This window comes from Solea solea, chromosome 2 (genome assembly GCF_958295425.1).
Source record: "Solea solea chromosome 2, fSolSol10.1, whole genome shotgun sequence".
NCBI classification, from domain to species: domain Eukaryota; kingdom Metazoa; phylum Chordata; class Actinopteri; order Pleuronectiformes; family Soleidae; genus Solea; species Solea solea.
In genome coordinates this window covers 10,651,845-10,673,927 of record NC_081135.1, presented here as the reverse complement: position 1 = coordinate 10,673,927, position 22,083 = coordinate 10,651,845, and the positions used below count along the sequence as shown (strand labels likewise).

The 22,083-nt window shown below is 38.4% G+C and overlaps 1 protein-coding gene across 4 annotated transcripts; it reads right to left on the bottom strand.

Moving 5' to 3' along the window:
- Positions 1 to 800: 800 nt before the first annotated feature.
- On the bottom strand, positions 801 to 20,394 carry LOC131455239 (poly(rC)-binding protein 3-like). Of its 4 annotated transcripts, none has more exons than XM_058622769.1 (13): positions 20,298 to 20,394; positions 11,780 to 11,955; positions 11,658 to 11,681; positions 11,531 to 11,563; positions 11,322 to 11,438; positions 10,144 to 10,275; positions 9,642 to 9,770; positions 8,437 to 8,580; positions 7,006 to 7,047; positions 5,934 to 6,012; positions 5,388 to 5,446; positions 4,992 to 5,161; positions 801 to 4,028 (listed from the first exon to the last, which is right to left on the bottom strand). In XM_058622769.1, exons 2-13 carry the CDS (start codon positions 11,852 to 11,854, stop codon positions 3,974 to 3,976), a joined length of 1,059 nt encoding a protein of 352 aa, XP_058478752.1. In that variant the 5' UTR covers positions 11,855 to 11,955; positions 20,298 to 20,394; the 3' UTR covers positions 801 to 3,973. The 4 variants fall into 4 exon arrangements, with proteins under 4 accessions (XP_058478752.1, XP_058478754.1, XP_058478753.1 ...); XM_058622771.1 differs by having other exon boundaries at positions 5,388 to 5,443; XM_058622770.1 differs by having other exon boundaries at positions 5,934 to 6,009.
- Positions 20,395 to 22,083: the final 1,689 nt, after the last annotated feature.

Below are 22,083 nucleotides of genomic sequence, written 5' to 3'. Positions count from 1 at the left end.
GCTGAAACTGAAACCTGTGCCGATTGCAGTCATTTGACCTAAGAGTACAGTAAATGCCAATTAAACACATTCCCACTGATCAAAACGCATTCAATACCAGATTTAAGGAGATTATATTCTGATGTCTCACTTTGCTCATTGATTGACATAGATTTGCTTTCTTGATAACAAACTAGTAGTGCAAACATTCAAGTACTGAAAGCTGAGGCTTATTGTGCTGTCCACTCTCTCAGGAAATCCTTGCACCAGTCTCATCAACAGCAATTCAGACATTTTTAGAGCAACACTTATGTCATAAAAAAGTGAATGCCTCTGCTTTGAGAGAGTGTCACCACCTCTCTTTATTTGTCTGCATCCTCTGTCAGACTGGCAATCAGCTGCAGTGGTAACCCAGTGAACTCTGCCACACTGCAAAGCTCTACACTGGACCTCAGCCAACAATTATATCCTGCTTATCTCCCAATTTCTCAGACAGCTTACTGACTCTCACCAAAAAAAAGAATCCACCCTAGAATCTGACCCTACACTGTTTTGCTAAAACAGCAAGCCTGGACATCTCCAGTATAAAAGTATAAAATGTTTAAAGTGACAAATGGCATGTGCTAAAAAGAAAGGATTTGAAAATGAGGTTAACTAGATAAAATGCCATGAAGAGCTGGTCACTGTAGCTCCATCAGTAAATAATATTGGCAGAAGTGTGTTCTTACAGAAGTGGCTTGTTGTTCCTTGTAGTTTTATTGTGTACAATGAATTAGATATTACAGATGTTTACTGTAAAAAGCACACCAGAGACAACCAAGTCACAGAAAGAAAAAAAAAAGAAACTTTATTAGTTTTTTATACTTACCAACACTTTGAAATTAAAATCCTATGTTATTACTCACAACTAATATAGATTTGCACAAAGCAAATAAATCAAGTGAAAGCACTTACACTTGTTCCCCCAAACTGCAACACACAAACAAAAGATGGAAAAAAAGACATTTCTAGTCATTCCTTTTTTTCCTGCAGTTGCTGCCACACAAGTTAAAAATAGCTTTTTTTTCAGCAAGCTACACATCTCTTATGCTAATAACTAAATGAACTAAATAAATAATTGCACAATTGCACATTGCACCCTATTATTGCATTAGTTGCAGGTTGTTAAAAAAAATCAAAGTATGCTCAGGCATGTATAGCCTACACAAATGTAAATACAGGTTTCAAACACTGAGTAATACATGAATATTGATGTTATTAAAATCACACTGCCATCACTTGCAACTCAATATCCCTGCTTAGTGATCAAATTCATATTACGCAACAACAATTTGACAAATGCACATGCTAATTGGTAATTAGCATTTTTTTAGCAAACATTTCAATGGTACACATGCACTACAGCTGTTGTATAATAGCTTAAATACCCTTGAGGATATTCTCTGTTCCAGAAAAAATGCCGTCTTGGGCATTAACTACCTTTTTTTTCTTTTAATTTTTAATAATAAAAAAAATAGTTTGTTAATTCGGCAGACATTTCCATTAGGGCTGTCACTTGTTCCCAAAGTTATGTTTGAACAAAATACCTGACATATTATTCCATTGAAGATATCCTGTGTTGCCTCGCTTTACTAAAGCTAACTGCTACGCTAACAGATGAGACCTTCAATTTGTTTGTTACTTTGATGTAGAACTAAGTAGTTAAATGTGTCACTGCTCAAATACGTTACTGTTGTGATTGTCTGCTCAGTCGGACGGTATAGCTTGTGTCCATTTTCACAGCAAAAAACCCAACTTTGCTGCACAAAGGCCAAGGTGTACTCGCAGCATCCTCTGCTGGACGATTTTGAATTTGAACTTCCCCTCCAAGTACAAACATATCTAAACTTTGTATAAAAGTGACAGCCCTTATTCCCTCTGAATTACAAGTAATGACAACTGAAAACTTAAAAAGAAACACACATTGCTATCAACTACTACTTAAGTTTACATCATAATGTAAGAATTATTGCAGAATAATCAATGACTATGCCTCGCTCAGTTTACTGAAACAGCATTTGATCCATTTACATCATTGCATTTGTGCCAACAAAGATCCAAACGGGAAAACCTGACATTTTGGCACATATGTGTAAATAAAGTGGCTGCTGGCTGAGTATCGTATAAATGGTCTCAACCTACCCTCAAGTCTAAGCACCCCTCTCAAAATGTCAGACTTTTCCTTTAGGCTCAGCATAGGCTATTTGAAATAAAACAATAAGTATGAAGTAAAGAAAATGTTGCTGTGTTGGACACAAAATGTGATTTGACTATAACATTCAACAGCTGTTTGTATGCGTCGACACCGAAAGCTTGTTCAATAGAGCATCCTCATGAGTAGAATACGAAATCACACCGAATATCATCCACACCTCCCTCTCAAATGAAATACACCACAACAAAACTTTTAACTTTCATGGTCAATGAACAAAAAGTCATATGTGCATTGCCACACCATGAATAAATACATGCTGTTTTTTTTCTTTCAGCAAAGTAGGAATTCTCATCCAACCTGTCCTTTCTCAAAAAAACCAAAACAATGAAGTTGCGACAATAAAAAGACATTCAAACCTAAAGCATCAAATCATCTGTATGACAGCGAAAGAAAAAAAAAAACAATCGTGAAAGAGACTGAGTTAATCACGTCCGCCCAGGCCCCATGGGTTCCCCCAATGAACCCCTGAACATTCCATGGCCCCAAAAATTACCATTTCGCCTTTGTCCAAACTTTTAGGCTGCTTTACAATTCGGCTTTTTCCCCTTGTTTTTGTCACTCAAAAGCTTCCTTATTCATTTTTTTTATTTTTGCACTTCACCTATAGTGAATACTTTCAAGGGGAAGAAACAGAAATGTATGCATCCAACTACTTCCTCCCACATCAGAGGCAGTCCAGAGTAAAGTGTTTAGTATATCGTCTATTGCATGATTGCCACATAGTCGACTAATGTGCTAAGTCACAATAGTCCTTGTACAAAACAAATACAGTATAATATTAAGCGAGTAAACAATCATTTAAAAGTTTCAGTCAGTGTTTTCACTGCTGATTTTCACTAATTCCCATTCATGCATCTATATACTATCCCATGTTGAGAGAGGGAGGCTGTTTGTTGGAAAGTTTTTCGTCTGGGCAGGGAGTAGGACTCAACGTGAATGGCCAAGAATGTTGAAAAAGTTTGTGGAAAAGAACAGGAGAACGAAATTATAATAACATTTGAAGGAACATGTACACTGACCAGGCTTCCTCAAATACACACTGGCACAACACTTAACAACATGCAGTATAAGCAATAATGTAAATACAGGAGAAGAACACAAGATGGGAAGCTCAAGGAGTGATACCATTGGCTTAAAAGGGTCATGTGATGCAGCAAAGAGTTTTGGGTAGATTTGTAAGTAGACAAAGATGCAAATTAGGGCAAACACATAAATGTGATTTTTTTTTCTTCTTCTCCAAAATACATTATCTGATTCGATCATTTGGCTACATCCCACCACACACTCTGCCGATAGCATCACTGAGCAGCTGTAAAATTCAAATACCTACGTTCTACAAAAAGTTCAACCTTTTACGAGTAAGTACATTGTAATACTTTTTAAATGATGTTCTATCACGCAGCACTGACAGAGAGAAAGAGAAAGCAATAGATAGAAAAAGAACAAAGAAACATGAACACATAAGTGGTTCCTAATAAACATTCAACATGCTTCAACAGTTCTCTAAAAAAAACTAATCAACAGATTTCATTTTTTTTGTAACTTTTTTTTTATATATATATATATATATTTCTTTTGGCTTCCTGAAAATAGAGATGAGCACCCAACTGTCCCCAGACAAGGACAGGAAGGTGGTCAGGTTTTTCAGAGAGCCAAAGCCAGAGTCCGAAGGGCTGCATCGGGGTTGTCCGTGGTGGTCAGTCATTGGAAAAGGCCAAATGGAGGAGCCAGTCAGGGATTTTAGGATGTGGTCATGGTTGATGGATCATTCCACATTGCCGCCACATCTCTGAACCTAAAGGAGGATAGCGAAGAATCAGGTTGATCTAAAAATGTATTTGCCTTTTATTTGAGTTATCGATTGGATTTACTTTTTTACAGTAAGTGCAGACAAATTACACATGGGGCAGTATGGCGGCTGCCATCATGTGGCTCTGTGTTTTTACAGCAGCTCAAACTTACAAATCTGCTAGAGGATTCAAGGACAGTTTGCAGACCAGAAAAGATGTCAAACCTTTCTGGTCTGCGTAGCTCCCTGGCGTACTTTGGAAAGAAAGGGATGAGTCGTCCATTTGTTACAATCTAGAGTCTCACCAGTATGTCTCTAATTCTTACAAACATTTAATATGGCCTCACATGTACATAGTGGGTGCATCAACTGAAACAGTGGTTAGAAGTTGAGAAATGTTAAACTTTCTAAGCAGCAACCAAGTGTAATCCAATTAAATCCAATTTTTTTCTTGGTCAAACTCTACACGACCCAAACAGGGCTCCAAACAAGGTTGTTCTCCACATTTCCATTGTTGTTTGATGGACAGAGTGCACCAAACAGTGGCAAACCTCATATTATCACTTTAGCAACATTAGCTATGTAGATAGCCAGGGCGGATGCGTCTCTGCAAACCTCTAATAGTCTCCTGAAGCACCAAGCATCAAGTGATACATCTGCCATCAAGTGATACATCTCTGTGTGTGTGTTTTCGAGGTTAGAGAGTTAAAGGTTGCCTGTTGCCCTGCAGCAAGGCAAGGGCCTTTTCTCGGGTTTCCTCCCACAGTCCAAAAACATGCATAGGTTAATTGAACACTCTAACATGTCTCTGTATGTTGGCCCTGAGATGTGTACCCCCCTTTAGGAGGATAAAAGCAGTAGATGGATGCATGGAGGTATTGTTGCAGACAGGGGCGGGTGGCAACATTTATGTCACATGGAACACAACCGTTCGAACCTGGCCTGAATACAGAGCCACTATGTTCTGACCTTGCATTGATGAGGTACTGGGCCAGGCTGATGTTGGCGGGGGTCCCTGTGATGGTGATCTGGCGCTCCGATGACCCTTCCATGGCGTTAGCAATTTTGATCTGTGCCCCAGACATCTGGCGGATCTCGTTGATTTTGGTTCCCTGGCGTCCGATTATGCAGCCTATTAGCTGGGAAGAAAATGTGTGTTGGACTTAGGATGGCCAGAATACATGAGATATATATATAAAAACCATTGTCCCATTTGCTGTGTTGGAACAAGCTTTATAGTAAAGGCAACAGTGACAGATTTTGTAATGGCTACAGTGCGTTTTTCAGTTTGGTCAGGGGAAATGGAACTAATTATAAAAGAGCACTTATCGGACACCTTATTGTTATTGTGACAAATGTACTCACATCATTGGGAATGGTGAGTTCATGAGTACTGGCCTGGTTACTGGCATCCAGACCTGCTGCTGAACACAGGAAACAGACAGAGAGAGGGAAGGAAGAAAGAGGACATAAAATAGAGTTTGGCACTTTTAGGGATTACTTCCTTTCCCTATTCTAGTCTATTGGCCAGTAGCATTTCTGTGTCACTGGAACTTCTGGCCCAGCCGTGAGCAGAGCCTTCAATGCTACAATATCAATGCTATTCTCTAAATCAAAAATTAAGACAAGCTCAGGCTTCAAAAATAAGTTTCGAAAGAAAGAAAAAAACACGACAGAAGAACAAAAAGAAACCTCAACATCAACAAGAGCAGACCACCAGCAGGCCATGTCAATGGCAGTGCACCACAGAAACCAATAGGAGGAGAACGACGAGTAGAGAAAGAATAGGACAGAGACAGGAGAAGAAGAGCGAGAGAGAGGAGGAAGAGAAAGTGTTTGTCTCTACAGGTAAAAACAAGAGAAGGAGATTTTTGGTGAAAATAAAGGGTGGTCGTGTAGGTGGGTACGTACCGGGGAAGGCAGGGGTGGTCTGTCCAAGGGGGGTAAAGGGGGTTTGCTGCATAGCCAACTGGTGGAGCTTGCTCAACTGCTGAGGGGGGGAGGAGGAGGACAGCAGAGCTATGAGGCCGTCATTGAAAACACACTCACACAGAAACACACGCACACACACATGGTCTGTCCGAAATGCTACAAGAGAGGCTCTGAGGAAATGTAACAACAAAGACAGGTGAAGGGCGAAGACGGAGATTAAGAGAGAACTTTTAAAAAAGAATTAAAAGGAGGAGCTCATGAAGGACTTGGCCCATTTATGACTGTAGATAGTTTACCAAGCATGCTAATGATTACATCTCATAGATACGGGTCCATGAGGTATTTTCACATCAACATTAGTGACTTTGCCGAGCACACCATCGAGTGTGCCACAGTTTCTTTGAACCAGCCTTGGACAAAGGACACTCACTGATAACATGGCTTCCAGCAGGGACAGAAGAAAAAGCTGACCTTAACCACTGAACAAAAGGCTTACCTAATAAATAAATACCTGCTCAAGTCTATAACATAAGAATATATTTGCCACTCACTTGTGAAACTGAACTGTGTAATCTGCTCACTGTTCTGCATCAAAGTCCATATAGAAAATCACAGATGTTGCATGAAAGCCACAAGAGCTGTTGATCCACTGCTTCTTCCATCTGACAAATCTTTAAAATCCTTTATTTGGATTATCTAGTGACATAATGGTCATTTGTCCATGTGACCAAATAATTGGGGCCAATAAACATAGTCCAACGCCTGCTGTGATTCAGTACCCAATTTAAAGCAGGTTTTTTGAACTTGGCGTTTTCACCAGCCAGCAGGCCAAGCCCCATGAGGTTTAAATGCCAAACAGGACAGAGCGGTCAAAAGACTGAAGATATAGGAATTACACATCAGATTTGTTTTATTAATATTAAAATCAATATTAATAAGGGAGGAAAGAGTAAGAAAAAAAGCCTGCAACTCAGACAGAAGAGAGAAATGGGGATGCAGTGAGACAGTATGTGGAGCGCAGTGTGCACTGCCTCACGAGGTTAGCACTCACATCTGGATGAGGGATGGCGTACTGTCCTTGAATGGTATAAGCCTGAAAACATGAGGAGAGATATTGTTATCAAGCTAGCAAATAAAAGATGCAACACAAAAATCTAATTCTGACCAGGTTAAACTAAATGCTCTGTAAGAAAATGTAATGTAATTAAAACAGTTTTTATTTAGATTTAATATTTCTACAAAAGCAATCATAAACTTTAAAAAAACATTACATTACAAGAAAGTCATGCAGCAAAGAGTCCCTGCATTTATTAGTCAGATCCAGTTGAACAAAATCAATAAGGGACAACACAGACAGTGAGGAAGTGATGGGGAGGGGTGTGGAGGAACCTAGGGGAGGAGTGGCCTTGAGAGGAGTCATGTGACTTCACCTTTTAAACGCCACAGAGCGCAGAACGGAGCTAAATGTCATGTCATCAGCTGAGATGGCAGCGACCACTGTAATCTGAGAAATTTATTTGCAGTAGAAGTACAGCAGCAATTTTAAGTTTGGTTTAGTCCAGATTGTGTGTGTTATGCATTAAGGAAAGAAAATTCATATTCATTTATAAAACTATCATGCTATAAATTATTTTTGGATATACTGTACTTTTTTTTTTTTTTTTTACATTATCCATCTTTGTTATATCACAAATGTCATTGTCTGCCAGTCTGTGTATAAAAAAGTAAATTAAACTGCCTTGCCTCCTGTAATGCACATCCCGCCCACTAGATGTCCCTATTGTGTAATCTTCACCATTAGCCTCCTCAGCTAAACCTGCTCTGTACCGTTTGTTTACCTGTTGAATTTCCCATTCCCGTGCATGTGTGGGTCATCAAAGCTTATTCTTAAGTCACCGACCATTTTGACCTTTAAACAAATCAATGCTTATTGTCATGACTACGTTGACTTGGAAACATACTTTTCGTCTCTTCCCTGTTTTTGGAGCCTGACAGCCCGTTAGAGATGCTACACATCTCTACGTTATGTTATGGAGAATTATGCATTTTATTTAAATCATTTACTTTACTTTACGAGTACTTGAAAGAATTTAAAGAATATTTTGTGTTTCCTGTCATTTGTGTTCTGATTCAGATATTTTATTCTGTTTTTCACTGTAATCCTATATATACTACCACTACTACATACTAAGAATCAAGGCTAAACAAACTGAGGTGTTCTATTCTGGCATTTCTTTTATTAAAATCAGTGCTTTCTTCCATCTATCTTATAGATAGTTTGGGAAACACTGTTCTAAAGCAGAATGATATAAAAAATAACCTAGAACTAATGTCATTTATCCCAGTTCTGCTGTGCGTGATGGACAACAGTGAGGGGGCAGTAAACAGCAGGGATGGGTTCATGCTCGTTGGGTTTGGGAGTTTGTAAGAGAGTGAGGGAAGGGAGGGCAAACAAGTGAGTAAAACCTGGTGCGAAACTAACAGGCAGTGGTTGGTGCTGCAGTAAGAGGCTGAGGTTCGCTGTGGACGCCCCCAGTGGGTCTGCTCTTACCTGGCCACCTGAAAAAATGATAGGGGTGGAGGCAGGCTTGGGGCGGTAGGGGATGGTGGCACCTTTCGGTGGGGACTGGAGAGCAAAGGAGGGGGGGGGGGGGCAGAAGAAGTGGGGAGATGTGGAGAAAAGTGTTAGAACAGAAAGAAAGAGGAATATAAAGAAAGAGAGAACGGTGTTTTGCATAAAGTGAGACCAGAAGGAATGGTGCCTTAGGGAAAAGAGTCAAAAAAACCAAAGTGCTCTTTGCTGTGTGTTCATGCTGACAAGATCATCTTGAATTGACCTGAAACATCACTTTCAACTGGATTATGATGACTCAAATTATCAATACACTGTTTTTTTAATTAGAAGTCCACACTCTTAAGACTTACACTCATGTCACACATGTCCTAGCATCCATGGTTGGTGCCATCATGAAGGCCCAATGGAGAACTGGCTGTGCAGATAGTTAAAATTAATGGTGCAAGACAGAGAGACACAACTAGGAAAGTCTGTAGCCATTTGATTAAATCCATCCTAATGTGGACATGTAGCCGGAAGCGGGATATGATCGTTTCTGCAGTTCCACAATAACAGAGCTGTAGGGAGGGAAAAGCAACACCTCAGATGTCAAAAACCGCCAAGTAAGCACCTGGTGTGTTGATATCATGGGTGAATTTTATTTACAATCAGATCCTTGACAAATGTGACATTTTTTTATCAGTCTTTATCAGAGCGTGTGCAATAGCAGTTGTGTAATCAGAAAGTCGTAAATTCAAATTCAAAGATTTTTCTCATACTGTAAAACTGTCAATACAACAATAATAATAATATTGCACCTTCTACTCTTCTATTGTATTTTTTAAGTATATTGACCGTTTAAGCAGTATTAATGTAGAGTAACAATTAATAGTAATTTTAAAGAAAAAAAAAAAGACAAATTCCAGCTGCTTATGTATTTTGTCTCCAAATCAATCAACAATGTCCCCATTTAGACTTGGTATGAACATCTGTCCTGTTCCATGTTACAGCAGTGTTAGTAGAGCTGTGATCCCTCAGGACAGATAACAGATTGACACCAGGCATCATTCAGTATACCTGTGGTTTCACTTACAACATGTATTTATTGTTTTTCTCCTTCTTTCATACTTTACCTCAAGCATCACCACACAAATCTGTTTGACACACTGGATGATGGCCTCTGGAGCTCCTGAGATCGTCACTGCTCTCTCGGTGGAGTTGGGCAGCATGTCTCCTGCAACCTGGACCTGAGCTCCTGTGGACTGTAGGTGAGCAGAAGAAGACATATAGACATGAATTGACTCCGCACGTTCCTTCTAATTGAGGTCAATTCGACATATGCAAAATAAGCTTTGCATTTAAAACACTTAAAGGTTACTAAACCAAACTATATTTAGAATGAGAACTACAGTACATGTGGGATGTATATAGGAGGTATATACTTCCCGCTGATTTTTTGATTAAAGGGTAACTTATTGCGCCCCAATGCCTGAGTTTGAAAAATGCCAAGAAGTGGGCTGAAAGCTGAGTGAGGGAGAGGAGGAGAGTGGGGATCAGTGCAGGGGGCCTGGTCTAGTCGTGAAATGAAGCAGGTTTACATTTTTTGCATATGAAGAATTTCTTTTCATAGGTTACCTCTCTCATTTCTTTGATTTTGGATCCTCCTTTGCCGATGAGTGAGCCACACTGGCTGGCCGGGACAACAAGCCGCAGGGTTACTGGGGGTTTACTGGTGGCTGGGCTGTTGCTCATGGAATTGATGATATCCTGAAGCAGAGATAAAGTCCACATTTTTGCAGATTCATACTTTTTTTTGCCCTTTCCAGTTAGTGGTTGCTTTTTGCATGTATCTTATAGCAACAGGAAAATGTTCCAATTAGAGAAAATTATATTACAATATATTTATCAAATTATTGCACAGTCCTAAGAAAATTTTATATATACTATATATATTTTAAAATGTGTACTGTATTTAATTGATGCCTACTGTATATATTTTTGTAGATTTACATACAACTATAGTCTAGTGTTGTATAGCTAAGTAAATTAATAATTAAAATAATTAAACACTAAGTATGGCAACCGAGGAACACAGATAGGTTTCATCTATACATCTACATTTAATAATTATCATTATTACCCACCACGTTGGCCTCTGTATGCACTATTTGATTTTCTAGTGGTTTTGGAGACACTTTGGCTCGGTTTGGCCTGACACACTCTGATACGGCATCCAAATAAAAACACACAACTGGCCCGCTTTCAAAAAAACACTGCAAGGTTACATCAGCACATTGTTGTCCTACATAACGGAGCCAAGCCTGCTTTGTATTCCATGTAGGAATGAGTCAGTGCAGGCAGGCTTAGCACACTTTTTGTGGAATGTGCATTTACTCAGCTTCTGCACTTTGCACTCAGATCCACTTTACTTAAAAAATATACCAACCACCATTGAATGCATTTTCCTGATAGTGTTTACCGTATAACATTTTAAATTTAGCAATTTAAGTTGTAATACAAAATTTTTACAGCATGGCATGATTAGTTTTATTCAAGTTTCTTTAATTTTCTTCAATAATAATTTTACATTTTTATGTCTGTTTTGCTTTTGGATAGTTTATGTAAATTCTGTCAAGTACTACATAATTGCCTTTTTTTTACTATTTAGTCATTTTTCCTGATTGCCAATATAGTTAAATGCCTATTTTAACATTTTTTTTGGATTTTATTGGTGTTTTTCTTTTCCATTTTTTGTTTAAAAAGTGCTGTACAAATAAAGATAGAAACATTCCATATAAAACATTAGATATTACCTCCTCAAACTTGTAGGCGATCATTGCAAAGGCCTTGAAAATAGCGTCTGTTGGACCGGTGATGGTGACTATTCGTTCAGGGCAGTTTCCCTCAGAGATGTTGATGCGAGCACCGCTCTGTTGGGACAAAATAGAACACAGTTATGAGCAATGATACAGCTTTACTGTAACAACTATAGAATATGTGCAAAAAAAGAGGTTTAACTTGCATCCTCGCGCATTTTCTTCACTGTTTCTCCTTTCTGGAAGAAAAAGCAAAGAAATAATGAGATACCTGTCTTTCCCACAGATTTTAATAATGCGTTACGCAGTCTGTGTTGTGATGGTGGTAAATACCTTCCCTATGATGCTTCCGACCTCCTGCAGGAACACAAAACAACACATTAAGTTGGATTTTTGAAATCAAACATTTTGTTTTCGAGGATGGGATGTTTTATTATTGTTATGATCATGGTTACCTTGCCGTGCATCAGCAGCCTGATGGTGAGGGTCACATTCAGTCCACCCTCTGACTGCACTTTGATGGGTTCCATTTCGGGATTTGGAATGTGAAGGAATGAGGGGGCGTGGTCACGTGAGAGAAGGAGTTCAAGGGCCGACGCGAATGCGATGGTGGAGTCAGCCAACCGGTCACCTACCGGAATGAATGAATGAATGAATGAATGAATAAATAAATAAATGTGTAAAATAAATAGATAAATAAATAAATCAGAAAGGTCTGATAAGAGTTACTCTACGTTAGTGTGCAAGGACAGAATCAAATTTTAATCTCCTTAAAAGCTTAAGTGTGGGGGTTTTATGCAGGGTGATATCGCTAAACCTTTTTTTTTTTTTTTCTTCCAAAAGAAAAGGTCACTCAATAATACTGAGAATTGTCATGCTAAATGTCATACAACCAATTATTGATTTTCCCCCTTAGCAGAAGTTGTAGAGAAAAAATGAAACCTTCTTATACTTTATTAATCCCTTAGGGAAATTCTTTTCTCTGCAATTAACCCATCCTCTACTAGGAACCTTCCTAGCAATTGGGGTTGGTACCTTGCTCAGGGGTACCCCAGCCCTTTGACCTGGTGGGGACTCGAACTGGCAACCAAGCCAAGGACATTTCCACTTGGCTATGGCTGCCCCCAAACACACACATCCAAAGCAATTCTACCTGTTAAGTGTTAACATATTTTAAGAAAATTTCAATATACATTAAACCTTTAAATTATGTCGAGATTATGTATTGTTAATGAATTGTCTGTACTTTATGGTGGCTTAACATCTACAAATTTTCCAAACCTGTACTGGGATGGCGTTTCTTATATTATTTTATTTCTATATTCTTATATACACTATATGGACAACGGTACTGTATTTGGCCACACCTGTTAAGTATTGAATTCAGGTGTTTCAGTCAGACTAGAAATCTTAACGGAAATCTTAACAGAACCTTGACCTCAACCCCATCGAGCACTTTTGGGATGAACTGGAATAGAGATTGTGAGCCAGGTCTTCTCATCCAGCATCAGTGCATGACCTCATAAATGCTCTACAGAATGAATGAAGCGCACATTCCCATAGAAACATTTAAAAATTCTGAGGAAAGTCTTCCCAGAAGTGTGAAAGCTCTCATAGCTGCAAAAGGGGGACCAACTCCATATACTGTATATATGTATTTGAATACATGATTATAGTCCCTGTTTGTGTAATGATCAAGCGTCCAATACTTTTGTCTATATAATGTACATGATATTCCGTGGAAGACACAAGATACACATGGACTTCAGTGCCACGGATACTGAAAGCAGAACAAAGAATAAACCCAATGTAGAAATAACTGTAATAATAATGGTTCACTCCAGTATTTCCCCATGTTCCCTCGGCCTTGTGAAATGTCAGCAGATGGCTCTTCATTCACGAGACAAGCCATATTTATTTTTATCAAGCTCATTTCAAGTGGAGCCGCTGTGAATTCAGCTTGACAGGTGATGTGATGAGTCAAGCACGGCTGAAGAGTGAACACAAGAGGGCACTTCAGTCTGTAAATCTGACTCTGGATGTGAATCAAATTATAATCATTGAATTTACTGGAGTCAGTAATTTTTTTTTTTAATATAGTATATCTGGAAATATACAGTGTGTTGGAGTGTTTAATACAGATACTTCATTATTTTCCATTTCTCTACTTTTGTAAGCGTTTACTTTGCAACTCACAGTATCTCTGGTTTTGACCTACTTTTTTTTTCTATAAGTAAATCTTCCAAATATTATACAAACCCACAGGTTAGAAAATTAAAATTAGCCTTTTTCCCCTTGCAAAAGTATAGTATGTTTTTTTTTTTATATATATATATAAATGATTTAGTGGCTTCGTTTGTGAGAACATCAGTTTACTCTGCTTTAATTAACGACCCCAGATGAAGACATACATCATCAACTGTCATCAGTCTGATACTAAATTTAAATCAATTATCCTCTTGTATTTTATCATGAAATGACTAAAGATTTTGATGTATTCATTTGCAGATACATTTGTCAATTTAAGACAAATTTGTGAATATTGAGACCTTCATATTGCATGTCATGCTGTGTTGCATATATTTAGTCATTTAGTCATATTGAGTCAGAAAATGATTACAAATATGCAGGACGTACAGTTTGTCTGAATTGCTTCCTGCTGGTAATGTGTGGACCAGTTGACCTTGAATGAAGAGAAGGATAATGTTGCCATCTGCCAATCACTCTCACTGTTGCTACGTGGGAAGAGATTTTTTTTATATATATATATAAACACATACAGTGCTATGCAAAAGTCCTATAGGCCACAATTTGATTTGTTTTAGCAATATTATAATAACCATATATAATTATCTCTTAGAAAAATAATTATTACAATTTATGACAAGAAAATACACTAAAACTTGTCACGATTACTGGGAGTAATAGTATAGTATATATATATATATATATATATATATATATATATATATAGTATATGTATAGTTTTAGCAGTGTAACATGGATTGCTACAAATGCACCAACTCTATGAGTTTATCTTTGAAGCAAAGAAAAACAAAAAGGTTCCTGACATCAGGTAGGCAACTGTAGAAAATGGGAACAGCTAATGTGGTTTATATTTATTTTTTACATGCAATGTTCAAATAGACATTTCCATAACAAAGAGCGGCCACAGGCTCAAGTGTCAAGTACTTAGTGTAACCTCCGTGTTACATTTGGACAAAGCAATTATTTCCTTGGAAAAACCTGTGTTTGACCTATTACATGCAAAACAAAGGAATATTGTCTGGTTTAAAGACATGCGTGAGCATCACATACACAGTTAGTACCACTTTAAATCGTTAGAAACTTGCTAATATATAAAAGCAGTTTACAGGCACATAATTCCATTCCAAATGCCAAATATCACAGGATTTGACAGACGTGGAATTATCTTTTTGCATCAGCAAGGCCAAAGACAAAGGCAAGACATTACTCATCGCTTCTTTATTCTGCCTCCCTCGTTTGTGTGATTGCTAATTTGTCTTGGCGTCTTTTCCCGATTGAACAGAATTCATAAAGCACATTTTCATTCAGCACAAAATGACAACATGTACTTTAAATCAGAAAGTTGACGTTCTGAGCAGGGCATTTCTATACAGTGTATTATGCCTATGCTTGAAGAAGCGTTCAAGAAAGCTGGAAACATCTGTAAACTCACATGAAGTCCATGAACTAGATGCTTGCTGCTGCTGCTGCCACTTTGTGGTAACGGATGCACCACAAATGAGGTTGTGATTGCAGTAGAAAGATTTGTTTTGTATATATTTTTACCATGTAGAGTAACTTTTTATAATCGAGCAAATAAAAGAGGAATCAAATACCCATCACTGTCTACAGTTGTAATCACATAGATGAGATGTGATACAACTTTATTGTCATCACTCAAATACAAGTTTCGGGTAACGAAAAGAGGTTTGCAACAGAAGTGCAACAAGCATAAAGTGCAAGAATATGTATATATATGTAAAGAGGTAGTTTTTTGTTTTTTTAGTAATATGCAATTGTTGGGTATATATGGATGGGTGGATTACTACATAGGTAGAGATTTACAACAATTTGAGGTAAATAGTCGCAAATTTTCTGATAGTTATTAATAATATATATAAAGTAATTTCGATATTCACACTGTAGTAGATGTTTCAGCTTTAACATGTGGCAACATAAAAACAATGGATCAGTCTGCAATCAGCGATTTTGTGTCTTTCATCGAGTGGCTACTTTCCTCTCCATGGAAGAGAAAGAAAACACACACACAGTTTTAAATATTTCATTTGAATTATGTTGACGGGTAAATTCGACAATCTGGACCTTTAACTACTATAAACCTAGTAATTCTCAAAGACTGAGTCACTCTGGGGGTCCCCAATCAAACTTGCAAAATGTTCTCAACCTTTTAGTTAAGATTTATTTGGTTTAAATAACATGTTTAAAACAAAGTTGTAATTAATTAACCAAAAATCTCTTGGAAACAATTTGTTTACCAATTCAAAATGATAACCTGTAACAGATATGGCTGAAAATTAGTTGCTACAAGAGCGCAGAGTTGCTATGTGGGTCACAGTAGTGGGCCAAGTTTAGTTGTAGCTTTAAGTATTAGATGGCGTGAACCTTTTCTGACATCCAATATTCTTTGAGTTCTATTAACTAATATTTTGATTGTCCAAGCAAAATTTATTTATATAAATTACTACTGTATAAACATCCTGAGACACTAATAAGTCACTTAAAACAATGAATCCACAAGGAAACTCAAATTGATCTCATCTTCTCAGGTGCATCAAGCTGAGTTTTCTTGTCTGCAAGTTTCCATTATCAAATCTGACAGGTATTCTATTTAGTAACTGATTAGTTACTCAGTCTAAAATGTCAGAAACTATACTCATAATTACCTGAAGCTTATTAAATGTCTACTTTTAATTAATCATTTAAAGACATTTAAAAACTCATTATGATGCTGGCAAAGCATTTTTCTTTTCGTTCAGTTGTGTGGATTATATATACTGTGACATATTCATGTTTTAAATGCATTTAGATTAATATTTTTATTTAACTTTAGATGAAAAAAGATAATTCCTTTTCTGACATTTTCTCCGCTGTGTTTTTATCAATTAACATTTGTACATTTTGCTTTAACTTAAGTTTTATTTGCAAAAGAAAGAAACCTGTACAAATATCATGTACTGTGGTCAAGTAGATACATCAGACATTTGGTTTCCTGTTCTTGTTGTTGGGACCTTCAGTGACTTCAAACTTGACCCACAAATACCAAAATATGTTCAAAATAAATCATCTCTGGCTTCAGAGAAAGTTGCCTCTGTAATCTACGCTGCTGGTGCGAATCCAGCCGAGGTTTGACAGATAAGGACAGGGATTCTGTCGCCAGCTGTCTCTCCAATCTCCCAGTGGAGACCAGATTATATATAAAAAAAGCTTTAATCTGGGTTTAAGACCCAAGCCAGTGGTATAGGTCAGACTGACGTCGATGATGGATGAAGTATTTATCTCCTCAAGACTAAAAATGGAGGTTACGGGCATAAAAATAAGTTCTTCCTCTTTTATAGACACTGTAACTAGCATCTTCATCCCATGATGTAGACGCTGGAGCTGAGATTCTCCTCTGTAGATTCAGCCTCTGCTGAACCAGGTCAGCATCAGGAGCTGCATTTTGAATAGTTAGTCCTACCAGACACTACTCTTGCTCGAACATCCTCTAGCATAATAGAATTAGGTCAAGGCCTGGTGAATCACTTGCACCAATGGGCTAAAACCTCCCAGCTAATTTGTTTTTATGAGGTGATTATTATTATTTCTTACACTTGGTGCCTTTTAAAATCTGAAAACTCCTTTGTGAAAACCTTTTTTTTTTTCTAGTAAAGTTCCTCCACTGCCACTGTCCACTTTTATTTTCATGTCGTGTCCCCTTTGCTAATCAGGAAATTGGACAGGGGAATGGGGGGAAACGGGAAGAGAATGGCAGGGACATTTTTTTCATGACATCTGACGGGGGGAGAAAGTGGGTCACGCTCGCCGTTGCACAGGCCTCCTCCTCCTACTCCTCTACAGCCGCTATTGAATTAATCACGCTTTACGCTTGGCTGGACGGCACAGTGCACAAAATGGCTCGCCCACCTCCCCCCCTCCCCCCCTGCGACTGCGTCTGCGTTCTCGGTGTTCACCACAGAAAAGTACTTGCTCTTGGAGGATCTGATTCTAATATCCCTTCCTTTCTCTCTTTGTCCGTGGCTATGTGCTGCCAACAATGAGGAGATGCTGCTTTCTTGCAAAGCCGCTGGCGTGTAAAAGATGGGAAAACACAAATGAATGGAGATGCTGATTTTAGTGCAGATGCAGGACATGTTTTTTTATACCTAATTTTGAACCATACCAGTGCATGTTTCTGCATTGAATCTGCTTTAATTTGACTAAACCTGATCACTTTGACATTAACTTCGCTCTGTCTGGTGTGAAAAAAGTGTTTTAAATAATGTGGAAAATCAAAATTGAAAGATGTTAACTTAAATTTTCACACGTTTTTGTTGATTCTACAAATAATAAATTTATTTAATGTTATTTGCCATTTACCCCTCCAGCTCAGCATCAGACATGTATTCAGTGCACTGTAGAGAATCCAACATCCAAAAAAGAAATAAAATCATAACTTCATATTTGTCATATATAAAAACAAGACATATGATGGGCAAATCCGTTTGCAATCATGAGAGAAAACAAGCGAGAGAGATGAAATCATGTAAAGAAAATCATCAAATGGACGTCGGGCAGATTGTAATCCAAGCCAAAGCTCCTGTCATCTGTTCATCCTAATCCACACATCTACATACATGTCATTATGATGTTTTGATATAAAAGCCTGCATCACTGTGGACCAGGCTTCACTGCAGAATTATTTCTGTGTCTCAGTATTTAGAATGTTGTTTTACTGTGAAGGGAAAATGGGTTTTGCTCCCATTAGTCTCTTTAGCATCCGAAATCTAATTATTTGAAACATTTGAATAGAAAACGTACTAATTTGTCAGAGAGAAGGTGGTTCAACCATTTTATGCTTGCCGTGCTCCTTTTGAATTGACTTGATCTTAAAAAAATCCCACTATAAGTTTGTCTGTATTTCAGATGTTTTTAAACCCTTTAATGGAGCTTAAAGTGAAGGAATCTTGTCAAACATTGAGTTTTTATTGAAGATTTTTTTTTATACTTCAAGTAAATTTTCATGCCTTTTAGGAATCATCAGTACTGTTCTGTAATTTCCCAATAAATAGATAGGAATATGGTAGTTTTACAGCAAAACTGCATATATTCAGCCACAATTTCGGCATTTAATGTACTGAACTGATATACAGCTAATATGTCGTACATGACTTTGCTCTAATAATGGCAGATAAATAATAGTCCTATTATGCATATTGGGGCTGCAGAGGGAGACCTGGTTGATCCATACCTTTTGGTCAGTGTCTCAGTTTGACATGGATGGATGAATCGCACACAAACTTTTTAGGAACTGTAAGACGAATTATCAAGAATGACAACTGAAGAGCAGGATGATAAATAATCAGTGCTGATAGTTTTGCTCCTGTCAGATATAGTAACGCTCTGGTCAAGTAGGGAAGTTGCACAAGAGTCTTTACTGGTATATGAGCAGCTCTTGTCTTTTGTTGTACATGGTGCAAGAGAGTGTGTGTGGGGTGGGGGGGCAGTCTTCCTATATGCCGCTATGACAGTGCTCTCAAAAGCTGTCAGCCCACATCAGCAGCTCAGCATCCTGATAGCTCAGCCTGGATCACAATCAAAGCCGTGGCCACCACATCCTCACCACGAGCAGTCATATCAGAGAAAAGTGACGGGAGGAGGAGGAAGACACAAAAGCCAACTATGACCAAAAAGTACCACACAGAGTTGGTCACATGCACTTCAAATTGTCCAAACTGTGTGTGTGGGTGTGCGCTCTGATGCCAAAGGCTATACAGGAAGCACACCATGTTATGCTGCGAACGCGCCGCCAAGAGCCAAGCGTCAAGTCGGCCATTTTAGATTTGCCACATTTTGTAATGTGAGATCACTGCTTGTCACAAAGTCATGGCTTCCGTATGCGAAGCTCTCAGCGAGGAGTCGCATTAATACAGAATCAATCATTTCTTTGGTTTCTTTTTTTTTTTTACATTTCCTTCCTTCCTCTTTCTCTATTTGTGATACAGTTTCCTATAAAGAACACAGACACAACCTTTTACTACCTAAACAAAGGAGTTGGATTATCGGGGTATTTCAAGTCAGATACAGTGCTTTTGAGCTAACGAGCATTGACGTTTTTGGTGTATGATTGGCCAAGAATAAGGTCATCAGCAGCGCTGATATCAGTGTGACGATAATTGGAATAATGATCACCAGGAGGAACTGATTCAGAGGATAATGTCGCCTCATCATTGCTACGGTGAAAAAAAAGAGGCAAACACAGCTTAGATAGCGGCGTGCGTATATAAGGTTTAAGCAGGGGTTTCTTTTCTTTCACCATCTGCTAATTCTTCAACAATATAATCGCTCGGGCTTGATTATTACCCGAGACAATGGACACCCAAACAATGACAATCAAGAGTCTCCCGAAAACGCAAAATCGACTGACCATAAAATTGACTATTCTCCGTCACTTCCGAAAATGCTACATCAAATAACTAAATTAGATAACGAGTCAATAAGTCATATATGCTCATCATAAGATGGGTAAGTTAGCAAGTGAATTAATTATTGATGCCATTAGCCAACTCTGTGTTGACCTGCAAGTTGAAACTATAGAAACCATATTTTTAACAATTCTTTTTCAAAAATACTAATAAAGGATTTTAATAGGAAAATTCAAGGTAGATATGCTACTTGTGTTTTCCCAAAAATATTAATCAAAGGAGCCATAAAAAGACGTAGGTTTACCTTGTTGTAGCACGGGACACAGTAGATGGTGACCACTTTCTGCGTTGATTAAAAATCGCAATGTGGAAATATTTTTTTTTTTTACCCCCCTCTTCCTTTTGCTCTGCCCAGGACAAACTCTACCGCCCCATTGGTCCAAACCACCAAGTCACGTGAACGACCAGAGGAACTCGTGATGCTTCTTGGAATTATATGATGAAAAGAAACCGACTGGCATCCTCCATTTGCGCAGTTTTTTTTTGTTTGTTGCTGCTGTTGTGGTTTGATACTCTGAGTGCCATACCGTTTGGTGTCTAGTGTAAATAGGCCATATGATTAGGCATAATCTGGGTGACCATCGCCCACTGCAGCCGTCAGCAGCCCCCTTTTCTCTCAGCTGCAACAAAAGGAATGGCATGCCCAGTGAGGCACACGGGCATCGTGGGGACATGGCCTGAATCCGAACTGTAGCCTCAAGGGTGCTCATTTGTCCCAGAAGAGGGTCGAGCATCCCCCCCAAAAATCTAGCAACCCATCATCACTGTCATTGCTGATAACAACTGACACAAAAATAACCCGGCTTCATGTTCAAACATCACAATTCTTTGATTCTAAAGTGTTTTTTGTTGTGCATTCACACTCGGGTCAATTCAGGAACTTTTTGGACAGTGGAAATAAAACCAACACAACCATGTCATGCATATCCTCCCCATCCTCTGCTTTTTAATCTGTTTGTGTGTGTGTGTGTCAATCTGTGCTAGTGTGTATGTGCAGAATTACAGAGCTTTGGAGGCATCCCATCCAGATTTTCCAATCCCGGAAACAAATCTAGCCCTTGTGTCAGATGTGCAGAGCTTAATCTGACATTATTAGGGTTTGATGGCGGCAGCAGCAGCAGCAACAGACCATTGGCTGCCAGTGAAAAGCAAACTGTGGTTATACTGTCTGGATTAGGGACAATGCAGACAATAAGGGACATTGTCATTTGTTTTCATTCGGCACAGATGCTCTGCATGCAAAATTCCAGTCATACTGTAGTCCCACATTACATTACAAAATAATCATGAAAGCTACAGACTGAAGCCCCCAAAGCCCATTTTATATAATTTTATTGATTGTTGGGTTCCAATGTGACATAATGAATGAGAAGTCTCATTGGCATCAAAGGGAGAGCAAAGAAAGCTCTTGACATGACTTTTAATGCACAATCCTGGTCAATGTGGATTCATATGAGGCTGTTTGTTTCTACATAATTGGTCTATTCTTTAAATTCTGGGGATGTAGTTGTTTTCCATTGCAGATCATTTGTGACCTCCAATAGTAAACCCAATCTAACAGCATATTGCCCAGCAATTTAGAATTTTTACTCAAATAAAACGAGTGAACAATCCCGTGCATACCCAGCTCCCCAAAACACTTTGATGTTTGCACCTCAACAGCACTGAACGGTAACCGTGCTTTTAACCTACCCACCCAACTGTAAAATGGCCCATGGGATAACTACAAATTATCAGAGCATTAAATCTGTTCCATATTGCATCGTATGGGGCAAAAAGGTGGAGTGCGTGTGGGGTAAAATTGAGCATGTCGTATAGGAAATTGGCTATTTATTCAATTGAGACTGTCTGCTCTAATTTAAAATGAACTGCATACAAGATGCTTTTTGTGCAATTTATTTGCATATGAATTATATTTTTTTTAACCTGTATCGAGCTATTGCAGGTTCTGTTGCCCATCAGCGACAGAACTTCACCGTGTTTATATTTTAAGTTTGGCCACCAACTCTTTAACATCTAACTAATCAGAG